The sequence below is a fragment of the Pristis pectinata genome, chromosome 3 (assembly GCF_009764475.1).
Source record: "Pristis pectinata isolate sPriPec2 chromosome 3, sPriPec2.1.pri, whole genome shotgun sequence".
Classification (NCBI taxonomy): domain Eukaryota; kingdom Metazoa; phylum Chordata; class Chondrichthyes; order Rhinopristiformes; family Pristidae; genus Pristis; species Pristis pectinata.
In genome coordinates this window covers 1,245,445-1,269,898 of record NC_067407.1, presented here as the reverse complement: position 1 = coordinate 1,269,898, position 24,454 = coordinate 1,245,445, and the positions used below count along the sequence as shown (strand labels likewise).

The window sequence follows — 24,454 nt, the reverse complement described above, 5'->3', positions numbered from 1 at the left end:
GGCGGGACCCTCCTGGCCGGAGCCCCCCGGCTGCTCCTCCACATCTGCCGACTGGCCCCCCACATCTGGAAGGGACCCCCGGGGATGTGTTGCCTCCGTCTGCTGCCCGGCCCCCGGTCTCCAACGTTCCGGGTCTCCGCTCCTTCCCACCGGGGTCTCTTCAACATCCCACCCGCTCTCGGGGCGCCCTGTCACTGCTTGTCCCGGGCTAAACCCCTCCCCGAAATCTTCCTCGGCCCCAAAACGTTCTTCTCCACCAAAGCCCCTCCACCTCCCCGGCTCCAACCCCGCCCCGCTGCCTCCCTCTGCCCTAAACTCTTTCTCCGTTACACTTCCCTCTCTTCTGTCTCCCCCCGCCCCGATCTCCGCCCCCGCCCCGATCTCTCCCCCCTCCCCGATCTCTCCCCCCGCCCCGATCTCCGCCCCCTCCCCGATCTCTCCCCCCGCCCCGATCTCCGCCCCCTCCCCGATCTCTCCCCCCGCCCCGATCTCCCCCCCCTCCCCGATCTCTCCCCCCGCCCCGATCTCCGCCCCCTCCCCGATCTCTCCCCCCTCCCCGATCTCCGCCCCCTCCCCGATCTCTCCCCCCGCCCCGATCTCCGCCCCCTCCCCGATCTCTCCCCCCGCCCCGATCTCCGCCCCCTCCCCGATCTCTCCCCCCGCCCCGATCTCCGCCCCCTCCCCGATCTCTCCCCCCGCCCCGATCTCCGCCCCCTCCCCGATCTCTCCCCCCGCCCCGATCTCCGCCCCCTCCCCGATCTCTCCCCCCGCCCCGATCTCCGCCCCTCCCCGATCTCTCCCCCCGCCCCGATCTCCGCCCCCTCCCCGATCTCTCCCCCCTCCCCGATCTCCGCCCCCTCCCCCATCTCTCCCCCCTCCCCCACACCTTCGTCCCTCCCAGAGTTTACCTCCCTCCCAAACTCTTCCTCCTCTACATCTGCCTCCTCCCCCCCAGAGTCTCCCCACGTCCCCATCTCTCCCCCGGCTGCTGCGGGCCGTTGCCCCGAGGCCCCGCTCCCTCGCCCCTCCTGCCGACTGCAGCCGACGCCGAGCCCGGCTCCGGCCAGGATCCCCGCCCCGACCCCCAGGGCGAGGGGAGGGAACCATTTCCCCCCCAGGGCCGGTAACGGAGGGTCCAGCGGCGTCGCCCCGGGATCTGTGTCCCGGGGGGGCGAACGGCTCCCACCTATAACAGGGAAGAGGACACCGTGAGTAACGTTCACTTAACAGCTGCGCTGCATTTGTGTAGCGCCGGATCATCCCGTCATCAATCGGACGTCAAACCACGAGAGACGAGACTGGGAAAGCGGGGGGGAGGGGGGGGGCGGGAGGGGTTACAGAGACGGGGAGGGGTGTAGGGGAGGGAGGGGGTTACAGAGACGGGGAGGGGTGTAGGGGAGGGAGGGGGTTACAGAGACGGGGAGGGGTGTAGGGGAGGGAGGGGGTTACATGACAGGGAGGGGTGTAGGGGAGGGAGGGGTCACAGAGACGGGGAGGGGTGTAGGGGAGGGAGGGGTCACAGAGACGGGGAGGGGTGTAGGAGAGGGAGGGGTCACAGAGACGGGGAGGGGTGTAGGGGAGGGAGGGGTCACAGAGACGGGGAGGGGTGTAGGGGAGGGAGGGGGTTACATGACAGGGAGGGGTGTAGGGGGGGGAGTGGTCACAGAGACCGGGAGGGGTGTAGGGGAGGGAGGGGTCACAGAGACGGGGAGGGGTGTAGGGGAGGGAGGGGTTACATGACAGGGAGGGGTGTAGGAGAGGGAGTGGTCACAGAGACGGGGAGGGGTGTAGGGGAGGGAGGGGTTACAGAGACCGGGAGGGGTGTAGGGGAGGGAGGGGTTACATGACAGGGAGGGGTGTAGGGGGGGGGAGTGGTCACAGAGACCGGGAGGGGTGTAGGGGAGGGAGGGGTCACAGAGACGGGGAGGGGTGTAGGGGAGGGAGGGGTTACAGAGACCGGGAGGGGTGTAGGGGAGGGAGGGGTCACAGAGACGGGGAGGGGTAAATTGGAAGTTGCATTTATCAGGTACTTCTCACACCGTCTGTGACGGGACCGACTGGGTCACTCCCTGTCACCCTGACTTGGAGCTGATGGGCTGAGGCGATGCCGCGGAATGTGCGCACACAATGTTTTACGGGCCTCCTGCCTCACAGAGCGTTGGATGCAGGTCCCAGCAGTAGCCCTGCCGGTTGTTGGGGGCTCGGTCCCGGGACCCTGCCGGCTGGTGCAGCGTGTGTTTTGTCCCCCGTACCACAGGATGTCCCATCCTGGACACGGGGTCAAGGGCACCACATTCCTCAGGCATCGCAAGATCCCACAAAAAGCGATGCGAAACGATGACTGGAATTGTTTCGTGACGTGGTTTGGGGAACGAGTGTGGCCCCCAGGGGAGAGTAAACTGGTGGGGAAGCCGAGGGGATCCCCAGCGGGGGAATCCCCAGGGAAGGGATCCCCAGCGGGGGAATCCCCAGGGAAGGGATCCCCAGCGGGGGAATCCCCAGGGAAGGGATCCCCCAGCAGGGGGGAATTCCCCAGGGAAGGGATCCCCCAGCAGGGGGGCTGCGGTTCCTCGTGTTCCGCGGCTGATGGGAAGGCCGGGGCTGCTGGTCCCTCAGGAGCCGTGTCCGAGGGCGCTGGTCGGTGAAGCACACCCTCAGAGGCGGAACGTCCACACATCCTGCCCCAACTGACCGCCGTCACTCAGCGGGTGGAAGGGGCTGTTCCCGGCGCTGTCGACGATCGCCGATCCATCAGCCATACTGAGCTCACTCACACTCGGACTGGGTCGTTCTGCACCTTGTCCAGTCACAGGCAGCTTCCTTATGTAAAAATGGAAAATGCCGGAAACACTCAGTGGGTCGGGCAGCATCTGTGCAGGGAGAAACCGTTAACGTTTTGGGTCCGGGGCCCCTCTCTCGGGCCTGGGAACGAGAAAGGTACCGGTGAGGGTTCAGTAGGAGAGGTGGTGGCGGGAGAGTAATGTGTAGAACACAGGGAATGTTTGTGATAGGATGAGCTGAAATGGCTCAATGAGGGCAGTTAACAGCACAGGAACAGGCCCTTCGGCCCACCACATCTGTGTTGACCATGATGCCAAATTAAACTAATCCCATCCCTGCACGTTGTATATTGCACCCAGAAAAGTGTGAAGTGATACACTTCGGGAAATCGAATTCGAAGGCAGGATACAAAGTGGCAGGACTCTCAGCAGTGTGGGGTAAGAGAGGGACCTTGGGGTTCACTTCCATAGATCCCTCAAGGTTGCCGTGCAGGTCGATAGGGTTGTTAAGAAGGTGTATGGTGTGTTGGCCTTCATTAGTCATGGTATTGAGTTCAAGAGCCACGAGGTGATGTTGCAGCTCTATAGAACTCTGGTTAGACCACACTTGGAGGATTGTGTCCAGTTCTGGTCACCTCATCATAGGAAGGATGTGGAAGCTTTAGAGAGGGTGCAGAGGAGATTTACCAGGATGCTGCCTGGATTGGAGAGCATGTCTTATGAGGATAGGTTGAGTGAGCTAGGGCTTTTCTCTTTGGAGAGGAGGAGGATGAGAGGTGACTTGATAGAGGTGTACAAGATGATAAGAGGCATAGATCGAGTGGACAGTCAGAGACTTTTTCCCAGGGCGACAATGGCTAACACGAGGGGGCATAATTTTAAGGTGATTGGAGGAAGGTATAAGGAGGATGTCAGGGGTAAGTTTTTTACACAGAGAGTGGTGGGTGTGTGGAACGCACTGCCGGCAGAGGTGGTGGGGGCAGATACATTAGGGACATTTAAGAGGCTCTTAGATAGACACAGGAATGATAGAGAAATGGAGGCTATGTGGGAGGGAAGGGTTAGATAGATCTCAGAGCAGGATAAAATGTTGGCCCAACATCATGGGCCGAAGGGCCTGTACTGTGCTGTAGTGTTCTAAACCTCGACTGGTTAATGATAGAGTGGTGGGCCTGCCTGGTGCTGGACTGATGTCAACAGGTTATGAAATGCTGGGGCAACATAATATAAAACTCAGAGAAAAGGGAGTACCGGAAACACTCGGCAGGTCAGGCTGCATCTGTGGAGGGAGAAACAGTTCACAGTGCAGCCGAGGGACCCTTCACATTGGTGAATCCAAGGGAGTTCCTGTCAGAGTGAAGATGGTGGGCAGGTGTGATCAGGTGAAGCTGCTGTGGCTGATGTCTCAGGTGAACAGGGACATGGCCAGTGGGGCCCAGCACAGAGAGGAACAGAAAACGGGCAGAAATGGCTCTTCTACAGACGGGAAGAACAAACGTGTTATCTAATGTTAGAACCATAGAACACTACAGCACAGAAAACAGGCTATTCGGCCCATCTAGTCTGTGCCAAAACTTTATTCCACTAGTCCCATTGAATTCTCTCCCTCTTGCCCAGTTGTGACAAACATCGCAGACCTGAAACATCAGCAGCTTCTCTCTCCACAGATGCTGCACGACCTGCTGAGTGTTTTCTGTGTTTAGTTCAGATTCCTGGCATCTCTAGTGGTTTGATTTCCGCCCCCTGCGCCGGACCCGTGTCACCAGCAGATCCGGCAGTCGCTCCCGCTCTCCGACACCCGTCCTCAATGTTCCAGTAGCGACCCCAGAGACACACTGCCGGTTATAACCTCACCACCGGGGAGAATGCCCCGCATGCTGACTCACTGGTTCCTGCCCTCCGGCCACCGATGAACCACACCCGCCCTTCCCTGCAGTTCAGGCGGCGAGCTGAAGTTCAGGGTCCTGCACAACAGGAACAGGCCCTTCGGCCCAACTTGAAGATGCTGACCACCGAGTACCCGAAACCACTCCTCCCCTTTCCCAGCACTTGTTCTAAGATGCTGTAAAACACTTAGGGTCGGAAAGGATGAGGGAATGCCCCAGTGTTCATTCACTGCTGAGTGACTGCCAGACAGGTACACGGATAGGAAAGGTTTGGAGGGATATGGGCCAAATGCGGGCAAGTGGGACTACCTCAGATGGGCATCTTGGTCAGCATGGAGCAGTTGGGCAGAGGGGCCTGTGCTGCTGGGACGCTGAGGTCCGTGCAGGGCAGTGGTCTCACTTACTGTCCCGGGTGTGCGTCGATCCTGTACCCGAGTCACCTGTGCTCTGCGACTCTCCCTCCGCCTCCCTGTCTGTGCTGGAGTCACTCGGCCCCGAGGCTCCTCCTCGCTCCTCAACACCAGGCAGGGTCCCGTCCCCAGCGGACTCGCAGCTCCCTGGGGTCCATGCAGCGTGGTGGGAAGGGACAAGAGTGTCAACTGGTCAGATTGTAATCTGGGGGGCGGGGCGGGGTGGGAGTGGGTGGGGTAGAGTGGGGTGGGTGTGGTGGAAGGGTGGGGGTGGAGTGGGATGGGAGGGTGGGAGTGGGGGGTGAGGAGTTGGGTGGGTGAGGTGGAGAAGGAGCTGGTCAAGGAACAAGAGGGGACAAGGTTGGACATCACAGCCCGAGCCTGGTTCTCCCGAAGGTTCAGGCCCGAGTGCTCACCGTAACTCACAGGGAGCCGCTGCCTCACAGCTCCAGAGACCAGGGTTCAATCCCAGCCTCCGGCGCTGTCTGTGTGCAGTTTGCACATTCTCCCTGTGACCACGGGGGTTTCCCCCGGATGCTCCGGTTTCCTCCCACATCCCAAAGATGTGTGGGTCGGTGGGTTAATTGGCCGCTGTAAGTTGTCCCCAGTGTGTGGGTGGGGGGTAGAATCTGGGGGGAGTTGATGGGAATGTGGGGGGAATGAAATGGGATCAGTGTAGGGCTGGTGTCAATGGGTGGATGATGGTCAGCAGGGACTCGATGGGCCGAAGGGCCTGTGTCTGTGCAATCTGTGACTATCCCTGAAGGAAGGAGGGCAGGTGGAGGTGGCGGCTGGGACCAAGGTACAGAACCGGTTAGACTGCAGCCTGAGAACAGCGTCTGGTCACCACATTACAGGGGAGGTGGGGGGGGCATGAGGAGAGATCGGAGAGGCTGGGGTTGTTTTCTTTGGAAAAGAGGAGGCTGAGGGGAGATGATGATGAGGTGCAGATGAAATCTAGTCCCTAGCAAAGGGGGCAGGGATCAGGGGCAGTGTGAAGCAATTGGTGAAGGATTAGTGAGAGGGCAAGGAGCAATTTTTCACCCCGTGGGGGTGGGGAACTCACTGCCCGAGGTGGGAGGGGCAGATACCCTCCCCACGTTATCACATTGAAGAGCCGTGATCTGCAGGGCTTCAGACCCAGTGCTGGGATGGGGAGGGGCGAAGGGGGCAGGGCGAGGGCACTTGTTCTACCAGCATGGACATGTTGGGCTGAATGGACTCCTCTGTTCCGACCACACCCCGTGCTTCCATGATGTTGAGTCACAGACAGTGGACTTTGGAAGATCTAGAGGTGGTCCTTCGGAGATGGAGAAACCATTTCCAGCTCAGGTGCAGTCTGAGCAGAAGCGCTGGGGAACACAGGATTCCTTCCTGAGGGCTGGGAATGTCCCGCTGAGGAACTAGCCGGGACTGGGGTTGGGCACTAAAGTGATCTGGGGCCACGGGGGTCACTGGAATTAAGACGTGGATTGAACTAACTCAGGGAATGAATGTCTCAAGGTGCTCCCAGTACACCCAGTTTTCACCAACAGGGGGAACTCGTGTAGAGAGAGACTTCACGTTGAATATACACCCAGCCTTGCTCCTCGGCTCTGCTCCCTGTGATATCCAGCTTTACCACACTGGTTCCCCATTCCTGCCTCTCAGAACCAGAGTGCTGTCATATTAAAGAGCTGTAACTTGTCACACTTCTGACCACTTTCTGGATTTATTTCTTCATTAGAACACAATCAACCGGAATAAGCCGTGAATCAGCACAATAACTTGGAGCAGAAGCTGGCGGTGTCTTTACATTTGCTCTGGTGTGGAACTGGACAGAGTAGATGGACAGAACGGCCTCCTCCTGTGCTGTAACCATCCCACGATCCATCTCTAGTCGCCCAGGGCGATGCATTGTTCAGTCGGAGCCTCCTCCCATCCGTGACCCACCTCCCCTCCACTGAACAGGGGAACAGTTCCAGACCCCACCCATGGGCCAGGACACAGCTGGATACCCCTCCTTGTTTTCAGGAGGTGGGGGTCACTGACAAGCCTGGGATTTATTGCAGCTCAGGAAAGAGACGGAGAGTGGGAGTCAAGCCAGTGGATTGGCGGGTGCTGGGATTTGGACACCGCAGCCACACCACCACAATAGCTGGGATGTCCCCTCCAATCCAGGACATTGAGCTGATTAACGGCTATGTAAACACAGGAACACCAACGCGTCACACTGGATAAAGGAAGAACAAAGCACATCACAGGGATACAAGCACACACAGTTTGTACACAGGAATGAGACAGGAGTGACTGCAGTGTGCGGTAATCCCCAGGGCAGAGCACGCGGGGTGGGGTACACCCGTCCGACAGGCCGCTGACCGCGCCTCATCACCACCCAACCCTCCCGTCCAGGACAAATGCCCAACACCCCACCTGCTCCCGAACCCGGGTTTCCCCCGGGGGCTCCGGTTTCCTCCCACACCCCAGAGACGTGCAGGTCGGTGGGTTAATTGTCCCCAGTGTGTGGGTGAGGGGTAGAATCTGGGGGGAGTTGGTGGGAATGTGGGGAGAATGAAATGGGGTCAGTGTAGGGTAAGTGGGTGGGACGGACTCATAGAACAGTACAGCACAGTACAGGCCCTTCGGCCCACAATGTTGTGCCGACATTTTATCCTGCTCTAAGATCTATCTAACCCTTCTCTGCCACATAGCCCCCCATTTCTCTATCGTTCATGAGGCTGTCTTTGCTCTTTCAATAGCCCATTTTAAGCTGTCCTTTCCAGAGTAAAATTGGGAAAGTGGCCAAGGAATGGCAGAGGGAATTTAGCTTGGACAAGTACAAGGTGTGAAGAAACCCGTTCACTGCATTGACTTCTCTTTGCAGTGTCCGTTGAGTTGGCTGTAACACTGCCCACACACCACACCTTGAACAGTGGGGTCAGAGCTCGCCAAGAGCCTACAGGGGAAAGGAGATGTTCACACCATCAGCAGCAACCAAGGTCTCCAGGACGGGAGAAGGGTTTCCCAACCAGGGCCAGTGGGGACTGACGGGGTCTCCACATGTGGGCAGGATACATCCAGGCAGGAACTTGGGAGAAACGTCATCCTCCAGAGAGCTGTGGGATGTGGAGCTGTGCTCACCAGGAGGGGCTCAGCTGGAGACCACAGGTGGGTTGAAGGGAAAGCTGAGGAGTAGGAGTGGGGCGGCGGGAGAGAGGGGGCCGGGGCAGCGGGAGAGAGGGGGGGTCGGGGAGGTGTTGTTGGATGAGGTAGGGTGGGGGGTGATAGGGGCGTGGCAACGTAAGTGGTGAGGAACAGCTCCAAGGGCCAGGTTGAGCGGGGGAGCCGGTTTGCGGACTCTCCCTCCCGCCGCCACGGCCCGAGGTTGACCACAGCCCCGGACACAGACTCGCACACGTGACAGGCAGCTCTGGTCTGCGCTTCACCACACAAACGCAGCACAGTTGGTTGGACAGGTCGGCGTCGCCCCTCCCGCACGGTGCTGGGGTGGGGGCTGCAGCCGGAGGGCAGAGCTAGCAGGGAACGCGGTTACTCACCGGCCGCTGGTCTCCCCAAGGGAGGGGACGCATCCACTGTGCTCACCCTGCGCCCGTCACCCGGGGGCCCGGGCTCCTGCTCCCCACCTGTCTCCGGGGCCACCCTGCCAGTCCTGACCCCATCTGCACTGCTTCCAGAACCTTCTCCATCGCACAACCTGCGGAGTGGCCACTTGGTGCCCGGCAGCGGCTCGGTCACAGCCTGCTCCCCTGCTGCCTCTGTGCCGACCATGGCCTCCAGCTCACAGCCGCCTCCCCCGGGGGCTCCCGCCGCCCCCTCGCCGGCCACACAACTCTCGGCTTCAGCTGCCTGGACTCCCGTCTCCACCGCTTCACCGTCAGACTCCCTGCTGCTGCTCGACAGGTCGGGCGAGGATGGACGGGAGTGGCCGCTGCCTGTGGGGGAACGGGACACAGACACAGGGTCACCTGGGGGGTGGAGGGGTAGGGGGCCAGGGAGGGGCGGTGCAGGGGATGGGCAGGGGGTGTAGGGGTTACAGGGGAGGGGGCGGCGCTTGGGACAGGGAGGTCAGCCCTCGCCAGCTCTGCCCTCTTCACCGACACATCGATGAATTTTTCACAGCTGAACCCTCCAGGTCCCTTGCTGTGCTGGGAATCACGGGCACACTCACCTGTACTTCCCTTGCCCTCGGAGTCGGAGGTGCTGCTCATGGATTCCCGCTGCTGTGCAGATCCCGGGGCGCGACCCTCCTGGCCGGAGCTGCCGCTCTCGGCCCCATCCCCCACCATCTCTGCGCTGCCCCGTCCCCAGGACTCAGCCCCCCTCCTCGGCTTCTCCTCGTCCTCTTCAAAGTCATCTGCGTATTCTGATAAGATTTCTTTATTAGTCACATGTAGATCGAAACACACAGTGAAATGCATCTTTTGCGTAGAGTGTTCTGGGGGCAGCCCGCAAGTATCGTCACGCTTCCGGTACCAACATAGCATGCCCACAACTTCCTAACCCGTACATCTTTGGAATGTGGGAGGAAACCGGAGCACCCGGGGAGAACATGAGCATGGAGTTCACACAGAGAGTCTCGTCCTGGGATGTGTCGGCAAACAGAATACAGTCACAGAGTCCCACAGCACGGAAACAGGCCCTTCGGCCCATCAAGTCTGTGCCGACCATCACCCACCCATTGACACCAACCCTACACTGATCCCATTTCATTCTCCCCACATTCCCATCCACTCCCCCCAGATTCTACCCCTCACCCACACACTGGGGACAATTTACAGCGGCCAATTAACCCACCAACCCGCACGTCTTTGGGATGGGGGAGGAAACCGGAGCACCCGGGGGAACCCACGTGGTCACAGGGAGAACGTGCAAACTCCACACAGACAGCGCCGGAGGTTGGGATTGAACCTGGGTCTCTGGGGCTGTGAGGCAGCAGCTCTGCCCGCTGTGCCACTCCTGGTGAGCTTGTCACAATCCCTGCACTCTGCAGTGGGTTTCAAGAAACAGAAGTTCTGGTGTGGTTGTAATGTACGAAATACAGAGCAAGATCCCACAATGAGATGTGGAAGTTCTGGGAGACCTCCAGTCTCCCTGACAACTACATCTGCACGAGGTGCATCCAGCTGCAGCTCCTTACAGACCGTGTTAAGGAACTGGAGCTGCAGCCGGATGACCTTCAGCTCCTATGGGATACTGAGGAGTTCATAGACCAGAGCTACAGGGAGGCAGTCACTCCGAAGCTGCAGGAGGCAGGTAGCTGCATGACCGTCAGGAGAAGGACAGAGAATAGGCAGGTAGTGCAGAGTGACCAATGGATTTGGGGTGCAAGTCCATGGCTCATTCAAAGTAGCTACACAGGTAGACAGGGTGGTAAAGAAGGCTTATGGAAAAGTTGCTTTCATTAGTCGGGCTACTGAGTACAGGAGTCAAGAAGTCATGATGCATCTCTATAGAACTCTGGTTGGGCTGCATTTAGAGTATTGCCACCTAGATTAGGAGAGATAAGTACGAGAGGACATGGCTTTAGGATGAAAGGGGAAAGGTTTAGGGGGAACCACTCAGAGTGGTGGGAGTGTGGAATGAACTGCCATCTAGTAAATGCAGGCTCACTCTTATGAATAAATTGGATAGATACATGGATGGGAGAGGTCTGGAGGGTTATGGACTGGATGCAGGTCAATAGGACTAGAGGAATACCATTTTGGCAGAGACTAGAAGGGCCGAATGGCCTGTTTTGTGCTTTCCTGCTCTATGGACACAGGTGGGGAGGAGGACACACAGGTGACCGAGAAAGCCCGTGACCGCAGAGACGGGGTGAACACAACCCCTGGACCAACCGTGCCCTGAGTTCCCAAGGCTCTCTGTCAATCCTCGTCCCTTGGCCATTCCGTCCTCCTCCAATGAGGACACGGCGGAGGTGGCTCCATCCTGCACGGTCTCGGCTGCCTTGACTGCCCTGAGTGTTCCTCTGCCAGGCCGGGCCGAGCCCCGCTTCCCACTCTCCCTCCCTGTCTCCAGGTCTTCCTTCACTCGCCTCGGTGGGGGCGACGGCTTCTTGTCCAAACCCGTGGCGATGATGCATCTGCAGAGAGACCAGGCTGGTCACCCCCCAGTTACAGGGCCCAGAGGGGACGGTGTACTACACCATCTCCACACCGGCAGTGCAGGAGATGTAGTCCCCTCCTGGGGTCTGGACCAGGAACTGGACCCTCACATAGCAGGGGGACGGCCCCTCCCCTGCCCTGCCCTCCGGCGGGGGACGGCCCCTCCCCTCCCGTGCCCTCCGGCGGGGGACGGCCCCTCCCCTCCCGTGCCCTTCCCTCCGGCGGGGGACGGCCCCTCCCCTCCCGTGCCCTTCCCTCCGGCGGGGGACGGCCCCTCCCCTCCCGTGCCCCACCCACCTGTAGCAGGGGGCGGCCCCCTGCACTGACAGCAGGGCGAAGTGGGGGTGTCTCCCCCCCAGCCGGGAGCCTCGGCGATGCCTGAACTCACAGCAGGAGCTCAGCCGGTGCACCTGGATGCCATTGAGGAAGAAGGTGAGGCTGAAGGGGAATCCTGCGTGTCGCCGGGACACGAACTGGAACCGCTCTGTGAACGGAGGCAGAGGGGTTAATGTCCACACTGCACGCACCCACTGACTGCTCCCGGGGTCCTCGACACTGGCCCCCCAGGGGGAGTCCCTCAACACTGGCCCCCCAGGGAGAGCAGAGGCTATTCAGCCCCTCCAGTAGCAGGGGGCACCCACCCACACCACCCCGGTCACTTCCACCAACTCTGGCCCCGCACCCCTCCCCCCCTCCCGTCACTTCCCCCCCTCCCACCAGAGTAAACAGCTTCTCTCTAACAACCGTTCTCACCCATCACTAACTCTGCTCCCATTTCCACATTTCCTTCAGACATAGGAGGCCATTCAGCCCCTCGAGTCTGCACCACTCCAGTTCTCATTCTGCCACTGATTTTCCCAGTAACCCATTCCCCCCACATTCCCATCCTCCCAAAGGTTCGACCCCTCACCCGTACACCAGGGGCAATTTCATCGAACTGTACAGCACAGAGACAGGCCCTTCGGCCCATCTCGTCCATGATGTCTTTCTACACCAGTCCCATTTCCCCACATTTGGCTCCTATCCCTCTATACCATTCCTATCCATGAACCTGTCCAAATGCCCGTGAAGTGTTATAACTATACCCACCTCCTCTGGCAGCTCGTTCCACATACCCACCCCCTCTGGGTGAGACACTTGCCCTCAGTCTTTAAATTTCTCACCTGTGACTAGTGGTGTACCTCAGGGATCTGTGCTGGGGCCATTGTTGTTTGTTGTCTATATCGATGATCTAGATGATAATGTGGTAAATTGGATCAGCAAGTTTGCTGATGACACTAAGATTGGAGGCGTTGTGGACAGTGAGGAAGGCTTTCAAAGCTTGCGGAGGGATCTGAACCAATTGGGAGAATGGGCCAGAAAATGGCAGATGGAATTTAATGCAGACAAGTGTGAGGTGTTGTATTTTGGGAGGACAAATCAAGGTAGGACATACACAGTAAATGGTAGGGCACTGAGGAGTGCGGAGGAACAAAGGGATCTGGGAGTTCAGATACATAATTCCCTGAAAGTGGCGTCACAGGTAGACAGGGTTGTAACGAAGGCTTTTGGCATCCTGGCATTCATAAATCAAAGTATTGAGTACAGGAGTTGGGATGTTATGGTGAGGTTGTATAAGTCATTGGTGAGGCCAAATTTGGAGTATTGTGTGCAGTTCTGGTCACCTAACTATAGGAAGGATGTCGGTAAGATTGAAAGAGTGCAGAGGAGATTTACTAGAATGTTGCTGGGTCTTCAGGAGTTGAGTTACAGGGAAAGATTGAACAGGTTAGGACTTTATTCCTTGGAGCGTAGAAGAATGAGGGGAGATTTGATAGAGGTTTACAAAATTATGAGGGGTATGGACAGAGTTAATGCGAGTAGGCTCTTTCCACCTAGATTAGGAGAGATAAGTACGAGAGGACATGGCTTTAGGGTGAAAGGGGAAAGGTTTAGGGGGAACATTAGGGGGAACTTCTTCACTCAGAGAGTGGTGGGAGTGTGGAACGGGCTGCCATCCGATGTAGTAAATGCGGGATCACTCTTGAGTTTTAAGAATAAATTGGATAGATACATGGACGGGAGAGGTCTGGAGGGTTATGGACTGGGTGCAGGTAAATGGGACTAGCGGAATACTGTTTTGGCACAGACTAAAGGGCTGAATAGCCTGTTTTCTGTGCTGTATTGTTCTATGGTTCTACCTTGAACCTGTGCCCTCTAGTTCCAGACTCTCCTATCCTGGGAAAAAGATTCTGACCGTCTGCCCAATTGATGCTCCTCAACTGTATAAACCTCTATCTCCAACGTCCCAGTAAGAACGAACCCAATCTCTCCTTATAACCACAGCCCTCCATTCCAGGCAACATCCTGGGGAATTTCTTCCACACTCTGTTGTTCCCATGCCTTCCCATAGTGTGGTGACCAGAACTGTACACAGTCCTGAGTGCAGTGCAATACTCCAATGTTTGGTACACTTGCTACATGATGTCCCAACTCGTGTACTCAATGCCTCAGCCTATGAAGGCAAGTGTGACAAATGCCTTCTTCACCACCCTATCCGCCTGTGTCACCACCTTCAGGGACCTATGGACTTGCACCCCAAGGTCTCTCTGCACATCAACACTGAAAGTCCCCGCCATTTACTCCACGTCCTACCAGAATGCAACTTCCGAAAGTGCGTTACCTCACACTTGTCTGGATTAACATCCATCTGCCCTCGCTCTGCCCAACTCTCCAGCTGATCTACGCTTAGTCAACCTTGTTCACTATCTACACCACTAAGTATTGTGTGTCTATCACAAACAAGTGGTCCCAGCACCTTTCTCTGTGGTACACCACTGGTCACACACTTCCTATCAGAACACACTGTCCTCCACCACCCTCAGCCTTGTATCACAGGGCAATTCTGGATCCAATTAGCCAGCTCACCTTCGATCCCATGAACATTCACCTCCTGGACCAGCTAACCATACGAGAGCTTGTCAATTGCTTGACTAATGTCTACACAGACAATGTCTGCTGCAATGACCGTCAGTCTCTAGGACGAGATTCACTGGTCAGAAGGTGGAATCATCAGGATTGGCCACACAGCGTGGGGCTGGAGTCCCCACTTCAGGAAGTTAAGGGGCACTTTACCCAGATGGTTGGAGGGTTTGACAGGACCAAGAAATTATTTCCTTCAAGGAACAAGTCCAGAACAAGAGGGCAGAACCAACCTCAGGACCTGGCCATGCAGGAGTGGCAGCAGGAACCCCACAGAGGATTTGGGGGGGGGGGGTGGTCTGGAACTCCCTTCCCCAGGGGCAAGGCAGTGGGTAGATGTTTGAAGCTTTCAGTTCTGCGATAAATCAAACTTACTTGGCTGAAAATATAAAAAAAAACATGCTGGAAATCTGAAATGACAACAGGAAATGCTGGAAACACTCAGCAGATCAGGCAGCTTCTGCAGAGAGAACTGTTAATGTTTCAGGTCTGGGACTGTCCCCCAGCAGATCAGTACCACTTGGAGGCCTAGTGCAGCAAGCAGCGAGGGAAGTATCCATTGTATAATCTACAGCAGAGTCTGCCAATCGTAGTGGGATCAGTAGAACATAAAATATTACAGCACAGTACAGGCCCTTCGGCCCACAACGTTGTGCCGACATTTTATCCTGGTCTAAGATCTATCTAACCCTTCCCTCCCACATATTCGCCCCCCCAATTTCTCTATCATTCATGTGCCTATCTAAGAGTCTCTTAAATGTCCCTGACGTATCTACCCCCACAACCTCAGCCGGCAGTGCGTTCCACACACCCACCACTTTTGTTTTAAGAAAGATAAAATTACCCCTGACATTCCCCTTATATCTTCCTCCAACCAACTTATGCCCCTTTGTGTTAGCCATTTTTGCCCTGGTGAAAAGTCTCTGACTGTCCACTCGATCTATGCCTCTTATCATCTTGTACACCTCTATCAAGTCACCTCTCATCCTCCTCCTCTCCAAAGAGAAAATCCCCAGCTCGCTCAACCTATCCTCATAAGACATGCTCTTCAATCCAGGCAGCATCCTGGTAAATCTCCTCTTCACCCTCTCTAAAGCTTCCACATCCTTCCTATAATGAGGTGACCAGAACTGGACACAATACTCCAAGTGTGGTCTAACCAGAGGTCTACAGAGCTGCAACATTACCTGGTGGTTCTTGAACTCAGTACCCCATCTAATGAAAGCCAACACACCATACACCTTGTTAACAACCCTATTAACCTATGCGGCAACCTTGAGGGGTCTATAGATGTGGACCCCAAGATCCCTCTGTTCCTCCACACTGCTAAGAGTCCTGCCATTAATCCTGTATTCTGCCTTCAAATTCAATCTTCCAAAGTGTATCACTTCACACTTTTCTGGGTTGAACTCCATCTGCCACTTCTCAGCCCAGCTCTGCAATCTGTCAATCTTCTGTTGTATTCTACACTATCTACAACACCACCAACTTTTGTGTCATCTGTAAACTTACTAACCCATCCTTCCACATCCTCATCCAAGTCATTTATAAAAATCTCAATCCCAGAACAGATCCCTGCAGAACACCACTGGTCACTGACCTCCAGGCAGAATACGCTCCATCTACCACTACCTACGGGCGGGCCAATTCTGAATCCACACAGCCAAGTTTCCCTGGATTCCATGCCTCCTAACCTTCTGAATGAGCCTTCCATGAGGAATCTTATCAAACGCCTTACTAAAATCCATGTACACCACATCCACTGCTCTACCTTCATCAATATGCTTTGTCACATCCTCAAAGAATTCAGTCAGGCTCATGAGGCACGACCTGCCCCTCACAAAGCCATGCTGACTGTCCCTAATCATCCTCTGCTTCTCCAAATGCCCATAAATCCTGTCTCTAAGAATCTTCTCCAGTAATTTGCCCACCAATGAAGTAAGACTCACTGGTCTGTAATTCCCAGGGTTATCCCTACTCCCTTTCTTAAACAAAGGAACAACATTTGCCACCCTCCAATCATCTGGCACTACTCCTGTGGCCAGTGTGGACACACAGATCATCGCCAAAGGCGCAGCAATCTCCTCCCTCACTTCCTGTAATAACCTTTAATATATCCCATCCGGCCCCAGTGACTTATCCAACATCATGTCATTCACTAATGCTGTTAAGGATAAGAAACCCACCATCTTTACCACAAGAAGAAGAGTCTCAGACCTGAAACATTAACTGGGTTTCTCTCTCCACAGATGCTGCCTGACCTGCTGAGTGTTTCCAGTATTTCCTGTTTAATAACCTTTACTGGGTGTTGTATTCCTGGCGGGAGAGTCTGGCACTGTGAGTAACTGTTTGAAAACAAGGACTCACCCATTTACAGCAGATGAGCCAAAGTTCTCTCTGGGAGGGTAATGAGTGCTTGTAAACCTTTTCCTTGGTGGGAGAAGTCTTCGAATGCATTTGAGAGAGAGGTAGGTAGATAGTTGAGAGGGTGGGAGTTTACCATGGGTGGTAACAGGAATGAAGAGTGGAGGTCACAAACCGATCTGAATTCTGGGACAGTCTCACGGGGCCGAGTGGCCTACTCCTGCCCCTAATTAGTACATTTGAGGGATACAGACTGGTTGAGTTGGTGGGTGTAGACTGACCGGGCCACCGATCTCTGGGTTAATGTCTGGCAGCCATTAGTCTTTCACCCCCATCCTCCATGCTGCACCCACCTGCTTCCAGAAGCTTCCCCTTGAAGACACAGAGGTTCTCTCCACCACAGTGCTGCTGGTGCACCTTGACCTCATCCCTGGCGTCAGCCCCGTCGTAGGAGAGGTGCAGCCTCTTGCCGCGATACACCATCGTGACCAGGACGTTACTGTGCACCCCAGCAGAGCGGCGCCACCTTGGGACTTCCTGCAACAACAGTGACAGTGAGCCAGGGCCGTGGGACGAACCCGAACTACGGCAGCTTCTGCCAGTAGTAGCAGGATCAGTAACACCAGGTCACTCACCCACAGCCTTCAGGGAAGGAAATGCACCACCTCATCTGTAGGTGACTCAAGCTGCAGACCACAGGGGCAACACAGCGGGTAGTACCGCTGCCTCACAGCTCCAGAGACCCAGGTTCGATCCCAACCTCTGGCGCTGTGTGTGGAGTTTGCACGTTCTCCCTGTGACTGCGTGGGTTTCCCCCAGGTGCTCCGGTTTCCTCTCACATCCCAAAGACATGCGGGTTAATTGGCCACTGTAAATTGCCCCCAGTGTGTGGGTGAGGGGTAGAATCTGGGGGGAGTTGACGGGAATGTGGGGAGAATGAAATGGGATCAGTGTAGGGTTGGTGTAAATGGGTGGGTGATGGTCGGCACGGACTGAGTGGGCCGAAGAGCCTGTTTCTGTGCTGGGTGACTGTGTTCAACCTGTACGTCTCCTGTACGGGGGACAGTGAGATCACCAGCTGTATCAAACCTGCTGAAATAGGAGCATGTCCCACCTCCCTGATCAGTGAGGGGCCATAAACGTCGTGGGGATTGGGAGCACGAGGGGAAGGGGGGGCTGCAGTGGGAGGGTGAGGAGTGTGAGCGGGCGCTCTGGGCCTGCAGCTGGTGGAGCAGCACTCCGACCAGGTACAACAAGGAGGCCCTTTGGCCCATTATTTCTGTACTGGCCACAGACAGACAAGGAGAGTTTCAGTCCCCAGTCGGTGACCCGGTTCCAAGTTCAGAGATGGCACATACCCCGCTCCCACTGGCCCCCACCAAGTGAACACGTCAGCTCCCCTCTCACACCAAGCCCATGGTCCCTGACCACACCCACCCCCACCCCACCCAGCCCCACAAGGCAGGTGCCAGGAAGAAGCTGCTCCCTATGCACCTTGTCTGGGCCTCTTGTCATTGCATAAACCTCCCCACACTCCAGTCGCGCCCTCCGCCCCACACTGAACTCTTCCCCCTGCCCCCCAGACCAGCTCTCCTCGTCAGTCCCTGTCTGCCCAGGAGTGTGGAGACTGCGCCCACTGCTCCACAGGAGGCCAGCACGATCCGGGGCACAGGCTGCCAGTGGGAGTGGCAGGAGCTGGTGGCAACATGCATCCTAGCAGGGGACAGCAGGGCAGAATGGCCAGTGTCCTGGGACCTCAGGATGCATCAGGGCTTGTTACGGCAACTGCTCTGCCTGGGACTGCAAGAAACTGCAGAGAGTTGTGGACACAGCCCAGCGGATCACGGAAACCATCTCCCTTCTATGGACTCTGTCTACACTTCTCGCTGCCTCGGTAAAGCAGCTGACATAATCAAAGACCCCACCCACCCCGGACATTCTCTCTTCTCCCCCCTCCCATCGGACAGAAGATACAAAAGCCTGAAAGCACGTACCCCCAGGCTCCAGGACAGCTTCTATCCTGCTGTTATAAGACTATTGAATGGTCCCCAGTACGATAAGATGGATTCTTGACCTTACAATCAATCTACTTCGTTGTGGCCTTGCAAGTTATTGTCTGCCTGCACTGCAACACTTTATTCTGCATTCTTGTACTATCTCGATGCATGGTATGCAGGGCAGGATTTTCACTGTACCTCGGTACGCTGGAGCTTTGGATCCAAGCCATTTGGGGCATGGGGTGCGGTGGTGGGACGCAGTCGACGTCCTCTGGTGAAGCCGCTCTTCTCCCACTGACGCAGGGGCGGGGGGACAGGAGTCACGTAGTTGTTGATGACAGGGAGACGGTAGGGAGAAGGTCCGCTGGGGAAGTCCACGGTGTGCCAGTTCCTCATCGCCTCCCTGTCTGGCTGCTGGGAGAGAAACAAGCAAAGGGTGCAGGGTTCAGAGAAATCCCTCCATATCGGTACAGCATTCCTGTGGCAGTGTTCCCTCCTCACCACCCCTCCCACAGTGTGGTGCTCCCTCAGTACCGCACCCCCTCACTGCCCTTCCCACAGTACCGTCCCTCCCAGTGTGACCCTCCCACAGTACTGCCCCTCCCACAGTACTGCCCCTCCCACAATGTGACCCTCCCTCACTGCCCCCCCATAGTACCGCACCTCCCTCAGTGTGGCCCTCCCTCAGTAATGCCCCCCCCGTGACCCTCCCTCACTGCCCCTCCCACAGTGTGCCACCCCCCCCCCCCCACCTTAGTACCATCCTGGCCCACACTGAGGGAGGAGAGGTTGACTTTGGAGACAGTGCAGCAGACACTTATCATGACTCCAAGGGTTAAATTGCACCGACTCGGGTTCCACTTGCTGGTAGTACCTCAGTATCTGCCTGAAGGTTTGAAGAAGTTGGTGGGACCTGATGGGCAGGGGGGAGCTGGTCCTGGTCCCATCACCCAAAGGAAGGGGACAGTCGCAGTGGAGGTGAGCTGGTGAGATTCACCAGGCCAATTCCTCGGATGTGGGGGGTATCCGAGCGAGAGGCTAAGTGGATTGGATCTGTATTCCGTGGAGCTTAGAAGAACAAGGGTGACCTCACTGAAACATCTTGGACCCTGAAGGGACAGGACAGGGGAGATATTGAGATGTTCTCACGAGAGGGAGAGTCTCAAACAGGGGGATGTATCTACACAATTAGGGGCTGGTTATTCACAGCTGAGGTGTGTAAAAGTGTCTTCTCGGGGGGGGGGGGGGGGGGGGGGGGGGGGGCGGGGGTGAATCTCTAGAATTCTCTGCCCCCGAAGGTGGGGGAGGCCGGATCACTGGACACAGTGAAGGTGGAGATGGATAAGAAAGATTGAGGAATTGAGGATGATGGGGAACTGGCACAGAACAGTGTAGATTCAACCATGATCACAGTGATTGGTGGGGCAGGACTGAGGGGTTGAGTGGCCTCCTCCTGTGAAGTATCCCTGATGGTTAGGAGTCTGGGTCTTGGACCAAACAATAGCCGAGGTTTCAGGAGTGGAGCTCAGACACTCGTCTGGGTGCAGAGGATCCGAGGTTTTGGAACTCTCCCCACAGTCGGGACGTTGATTGGACATCAGACGTTGACACAGTGGAACAAGGTCACAGATCAACTGGGATCTGAGCAGAGGATGGAACAGACTGACCTCCCCCTGTACACAGGCAATTGACTCTTCTCACCCAATGATTTTTAACAAGTAATTAATAAAACAATTACCCCATGAAGGGAGCGAGCGTTGATGTCCCTGACCAGCTCCACCTGTTGATTGCTGGTCTTGGTGTGAGGTGAGGAGTGCACTGTGATCGCCGCTGTGCCCGGCGCCTCATTGCTCGGGAGGGGGATGAGCCTCGCTGGACGCTGCATCTTCCCGGGGGCAGTGCTGGGGCGAGGGGAGGATGACTAGGGAGAGCAGAAAAGGCAGAGTGAGGTGTGTGATCCCACACAGCACCGACTCCCCCAACCCTACCATGGCAGCCCCCCCCTTCCCTCCAACCTCTGCTCCTCCACATCCCCAGTCTGCCCTACAGACCAGCACAGCGACCCTGGAATGAAACACTCAGTGTTGAGCTACAGCCAGAGAGCCTGGAGGCCATTCAGCCCCTCAAGTCTGTTCTGACATTCAGCAGGATCACAGTTACCTCTTATCCCAATAGCAACTGACCAGCCTGACATTGTAAACGACTCGTTGGGCTCACATCTGTGTTTCAGGAGGGGTGGAGAGAATGCTGCGGGCTTCGAGGGGAGGGGAGCGAGCAGTGCACGCCCCAACCTGCACTTTGGGAAAGGGGGGGGGGGGGGGGTGGTGAGAGTGTGCAATGCACACCCACCCATGTTTGTGAGGTAGTGGGGAAAAATGTCATGCACACCAGCCTGTCTTTCAGGGGGGAAGGGGAGAAAGGTCGCCCCGCGTACCAGCCTGTGTTTTAGGGGGAGGGGAGAAAGGTCGCCCTGTGTACCAGGCAGTGTTTTAGGGGGAGGGGAGGAAGGTCGCCCTGTGTACCAGGTTGCGTGAGGAGCCTTTCCCACCCACCTGGTCGGATTGACATTTGCCACCCTCACCCGCCGGGGAAGAGCCTCCAACACGTCTCATCCATCCCTTTCACACCTGTAAAGCTGCAACTCAGTTTCCCAAGCCCGGCTCGTCTTTCAGGAACACGAGCCAAGTTTCCGTTGGCGAAATTTAAGCTGTTGTCATTCAGGAGAAGCAGTTCCCCCAGCAAAGTCAGCATCTCCCTCGCACAGCCATGCCTGCCCTTAGACTGTGCCCCTCCCCACAGAGGGGGCTGGTTGGGGGAGGGGGATGTGCAGACTCTCGAAGATAATACCAGAGCTACACCGATCAGTGATAGAGAGATTCGTGAAAACTGGTATAACCTTTAGTTCTAGCCCAACGGCGATAGAGAGTCACACAGCACACAAACAGGCCACTTGGCCCATTGTGTCTGTGCTGATCACCAACACCAACCTCACTCCCCAGCACGTGGTCCGTACCTTCTCTGCCTTGGTGATTCAAGTGCTCGTCCAGATACTTGTTATTAGTCTCTGCCTCCCCTCCCAGACAGTGCGTTCCAGATTCCAACCCCCTCTGGGGGAAAAATTCACCCTCAGATCACCCTCAAGTATTTAAATAACTTACAAGTCTAGAGAGAAATTAGCCAATGAATTTGCTTCACTACTTTACTCGTGCTGAGGGCAGTGTGTGGGTTACCCTGGTGCTGCCTGTGAAAGTCCCAAATACATCAACAGCTTTGCACAGCGTTGACAGAACGACATCACTGAGGACCCGTTCCTGTGCTCAACTGTTCTATTACAGGAAGGATGTGGAAGCTTCAGAGAGGGTGCAGAGGAGATTTACCAGGATGCTGCCTGGATTGGAGAGCATGTCTTGTGAGGATAGGTTGAGCAAGCTAGGGCTTTTCTCTTTGGAGAGGAGGAGGATGAGAGGTGACTTGATAGAGGTGTACAAGATGATAAGAAGCATAGATCAAGTGGACAGTCAGAGACTTTTCCCCAGGGCAACAATGGCTAACACGAGGGGGCTTAATTTTAAGGTGATTGGAGGAAGGTATAAGGGGGATGTCAGGGGTAAGTTTTTTTTTTACACAGAGAGTGGTGGGTGTGTGGAACGCACTGCCGGCAGAGGTCATGGAGGCAGATACATTAGGGACATTTAAGAGACTCTTAGACACATGAATGATAGAGAAATGGAGGGCTATGTGGGAGGGAAGGGTGAGATAGATCTTAGAGCAGGATACAATGTTGGCACAATATTGTGGGCCGAAGGGCCTGTATTGTGCTGTAGTGTTCTGTGTAACCACCATCGCCTCACTCCATACCCTGACACACCGGGATCACACCCCGGATCCCACGGCATTACGTACAGAGGTGGCGGGACGGGACTGCATCACGTTTGGCCCCAACAGACTCCTGTGGCAGTTGCGAGAAGCTGGGGGTCGGGGCGAGAGGAATGGAGTGACGTCCTCCTCAGATCTCCTCATCCGCTCAACCTGAAACAACCAGATGGCGTTAACGACATGTCCCCAGGACAGGAGAAACCGCCCAGAGCTCTGCACCCCACCGATGGACTGACAAACAGGGCAAAGGCTCGAGCAGAGGGAAGGGTAGTGAAGAGTCTGAGCGGAGGGGAGAGTGAGGGAGGGAATCCTGGGATGGGCAGAGGGTGAGGTCTAACCAGTCCGGGTGAACGCGGTTACACTGACAGGGTGTGGGGCAGAGGAATGCTGACTGACCCCTGGGTCCAGCTGAGGAGAGGTTGGTTCAAGTTCTCTCCCTCTGACCCCAGCACAGCCCCCAGTGTCAGGGGAACAAGCTGGTGCCCTGGAGGAGGATGAATGAGATAAACTAACTCAAAACAGCACGGCCAAAGAGGGGCTTGTTGGTGTGAATGGGGATTCGTAGGGACCTGGGGTTAGGGGCGAAGGGGATGGACAGAAGGGCCAGAGTTACAAGGAGGAGAATGGTCCAGCAACGTTGATCCGGGAGAGAGCGGTGGGGGGGAGGGGGTGGTGAGACCAGGGAGGGGGGCTGTGGAGAGTAGGGGGAGAGCAGGGGAGCAGCACTGTGGAGGAACTGTCACGAAGCCGGTGGCCTCCTCCAGAGCACAGGGGTAACACTGTGGTTGGACCAGCAATCCAGGGGCCCTGATGAACAATCAGCCTCAGGTGCTGGGATCCCACGCCAGCTAGAAATTCATATTCAAGGAATTAAACTAACTCAATTAAAAGCCAGTCTCAGTGGCAGGAACCCTTGCTGGTTTGCCAATGTTCTTCAGGGGAGGGAACCAGGTCTTGTCCAGAAACGTCCAATACCCGAGGACATGCAGTTAAGGTGGTTGGGGGGTGGTGGGGGGGGACTTTATAGGAGATGTGTGGGGCAGGTGTTTTTGTTTACACAGAGTGGTGGGTACCTGGAACGGGCTGCCAGGGGTGGGGGTGGAAGCAGACAAAGTTGTTTAATAGGCTGGTAGATAGGCACATTAATATGGAGGGATGTGGATCACGTGCAGGCAGATGGGATTCAGTTTATTTCGGCATCATGGTCAGCACAGACGTGGCAGGCCAAAGGGCCTGTTCTATGTTCTGCGGTTTCTGTGCGACTCCAGACCCACTCTACACTTGAAGCTCCCCACAACACGCTGGGTTCAGCGTTGGACATGGGCAGACACCAGCATTGCCAGAGGTCCCCACACAGGAACCAGTGAGTAATGCTCTGGGGGGTGATAATACTGAGCTCCAGTGGATGGACTGGAGCCAATCCCTTGATCCCCGGCAAACGTAACCACAAATCAGCAGGGCTCAACACACACAACTGTGGGATCAACACAACCTTGATCCGCTGAACGCGGCCTCTGCGAGCCAGATCCTCCAGTCTCTTTCTGACTTCCTGCCGATGGTGACGCTGTAATGAGAGACAGGGAGTGGGTTACAACCTGCCCTCCTGTAGACCCCTCCCATCCGCAGCACGTCTCTAACACCTCACTGATGACCAGGGGATGGCACAGTCTGATGCCTGCTCCAGGGTAGGAATCACAGCAGCCAAATCATGCACAGCAAGATCCCACCAAGACAAAAGTAAAAGTGGCCAAAAGATCAATTGACATTGTGATTTTGAGATAAATGTTGGCCTTTTTTGTCCAGAATGTAACCATTTTCTGGTTACATTCTGGACACACGAACATGGTTAACTTCCCCCAAGACAGCCCAGCGGAAGGGTCAGTTGGGGTTGGGGGGAGAAATGCCCAAATCCCCTGAAAGAATGAGAAAGCAGAGGAGTTGGTAGACACAGAGCCCTGATGAGGAGCAGGAGCCCAACATACCTCCATGTTGAGGACCTTGTGGAATATGGCCTGGGCCAAGGTCTCTCGCACATACTTCTGATGATCCTTGCGGACAACGTTGAGGCGATATTCC

General features: G+C 56.2%; 2 protein-coding genes across 4 annotated transcripts in view; one reads left to right on the top strand and one right to left on the bottom strand.

Moving 5' to 3' along the window:
- The window catches only part of erich3 (glutamate-rich 3), a 135,185-nt gene that overhangs the window by 13,955 nt on the left and 96,776 nt on the right, over positions 1 to 24,454 (bottom strand). The window contains exons 5-13 of one of the 3 annotated variants that reach the window (XM_052011795.1): positions 22,406 to 22,531; positions 20,241 to 20,423; positions 18,701 to 18,916; positions 16,859 to 17,042; positions 11,478 to 11,664; positions 10,914 to 11,158; positions 9,245 to 9,439; positions 8,613 to 9,008; positions 5,107 to 5,223 (exon numbers count right to left, since the gene is read on the bottom strand). The exons of the other annotated variants lie outside the window; for them this stretch is intronic. Coding sequence (XP_051867755.1) covers positions 5,107 to 5,223; positions 8,613 to 9,008; positions 9,245 to 9,439; positions 10,914 to 11,158; positions 11,478 to 11,664; positions 16,859 to 17,042; positions 18,701 to 18,916; positions 20,241 to 20,423; positions 22,406 to 22,531 — 1,849 coding nt within the window. The remainder of the gene's footprint in view (positions 1 to 5,106; positions 5,224 to 8,612; positions 9,009 to 9,244; positions 9,440 to 10,913; positions 11,159 to 11,477; positions 11,665 to 16,858; positions 17,043 to 18,700; positions 18,917 to 20,240; positions 20,424 to 22,405; positions 22,532 to 24,454) is intronic. 3 annotated transcript variants of the gene reach the window in all.
- The window catches only part of tnni3k (TNNI3 interacting kinase), a 175,960-nt gene that overhangs the window by 110,967 nt on the left and 40,539 nt on the right, over positions 1 to 24,454 (top strand). The window lies entirely within an intron of this gene.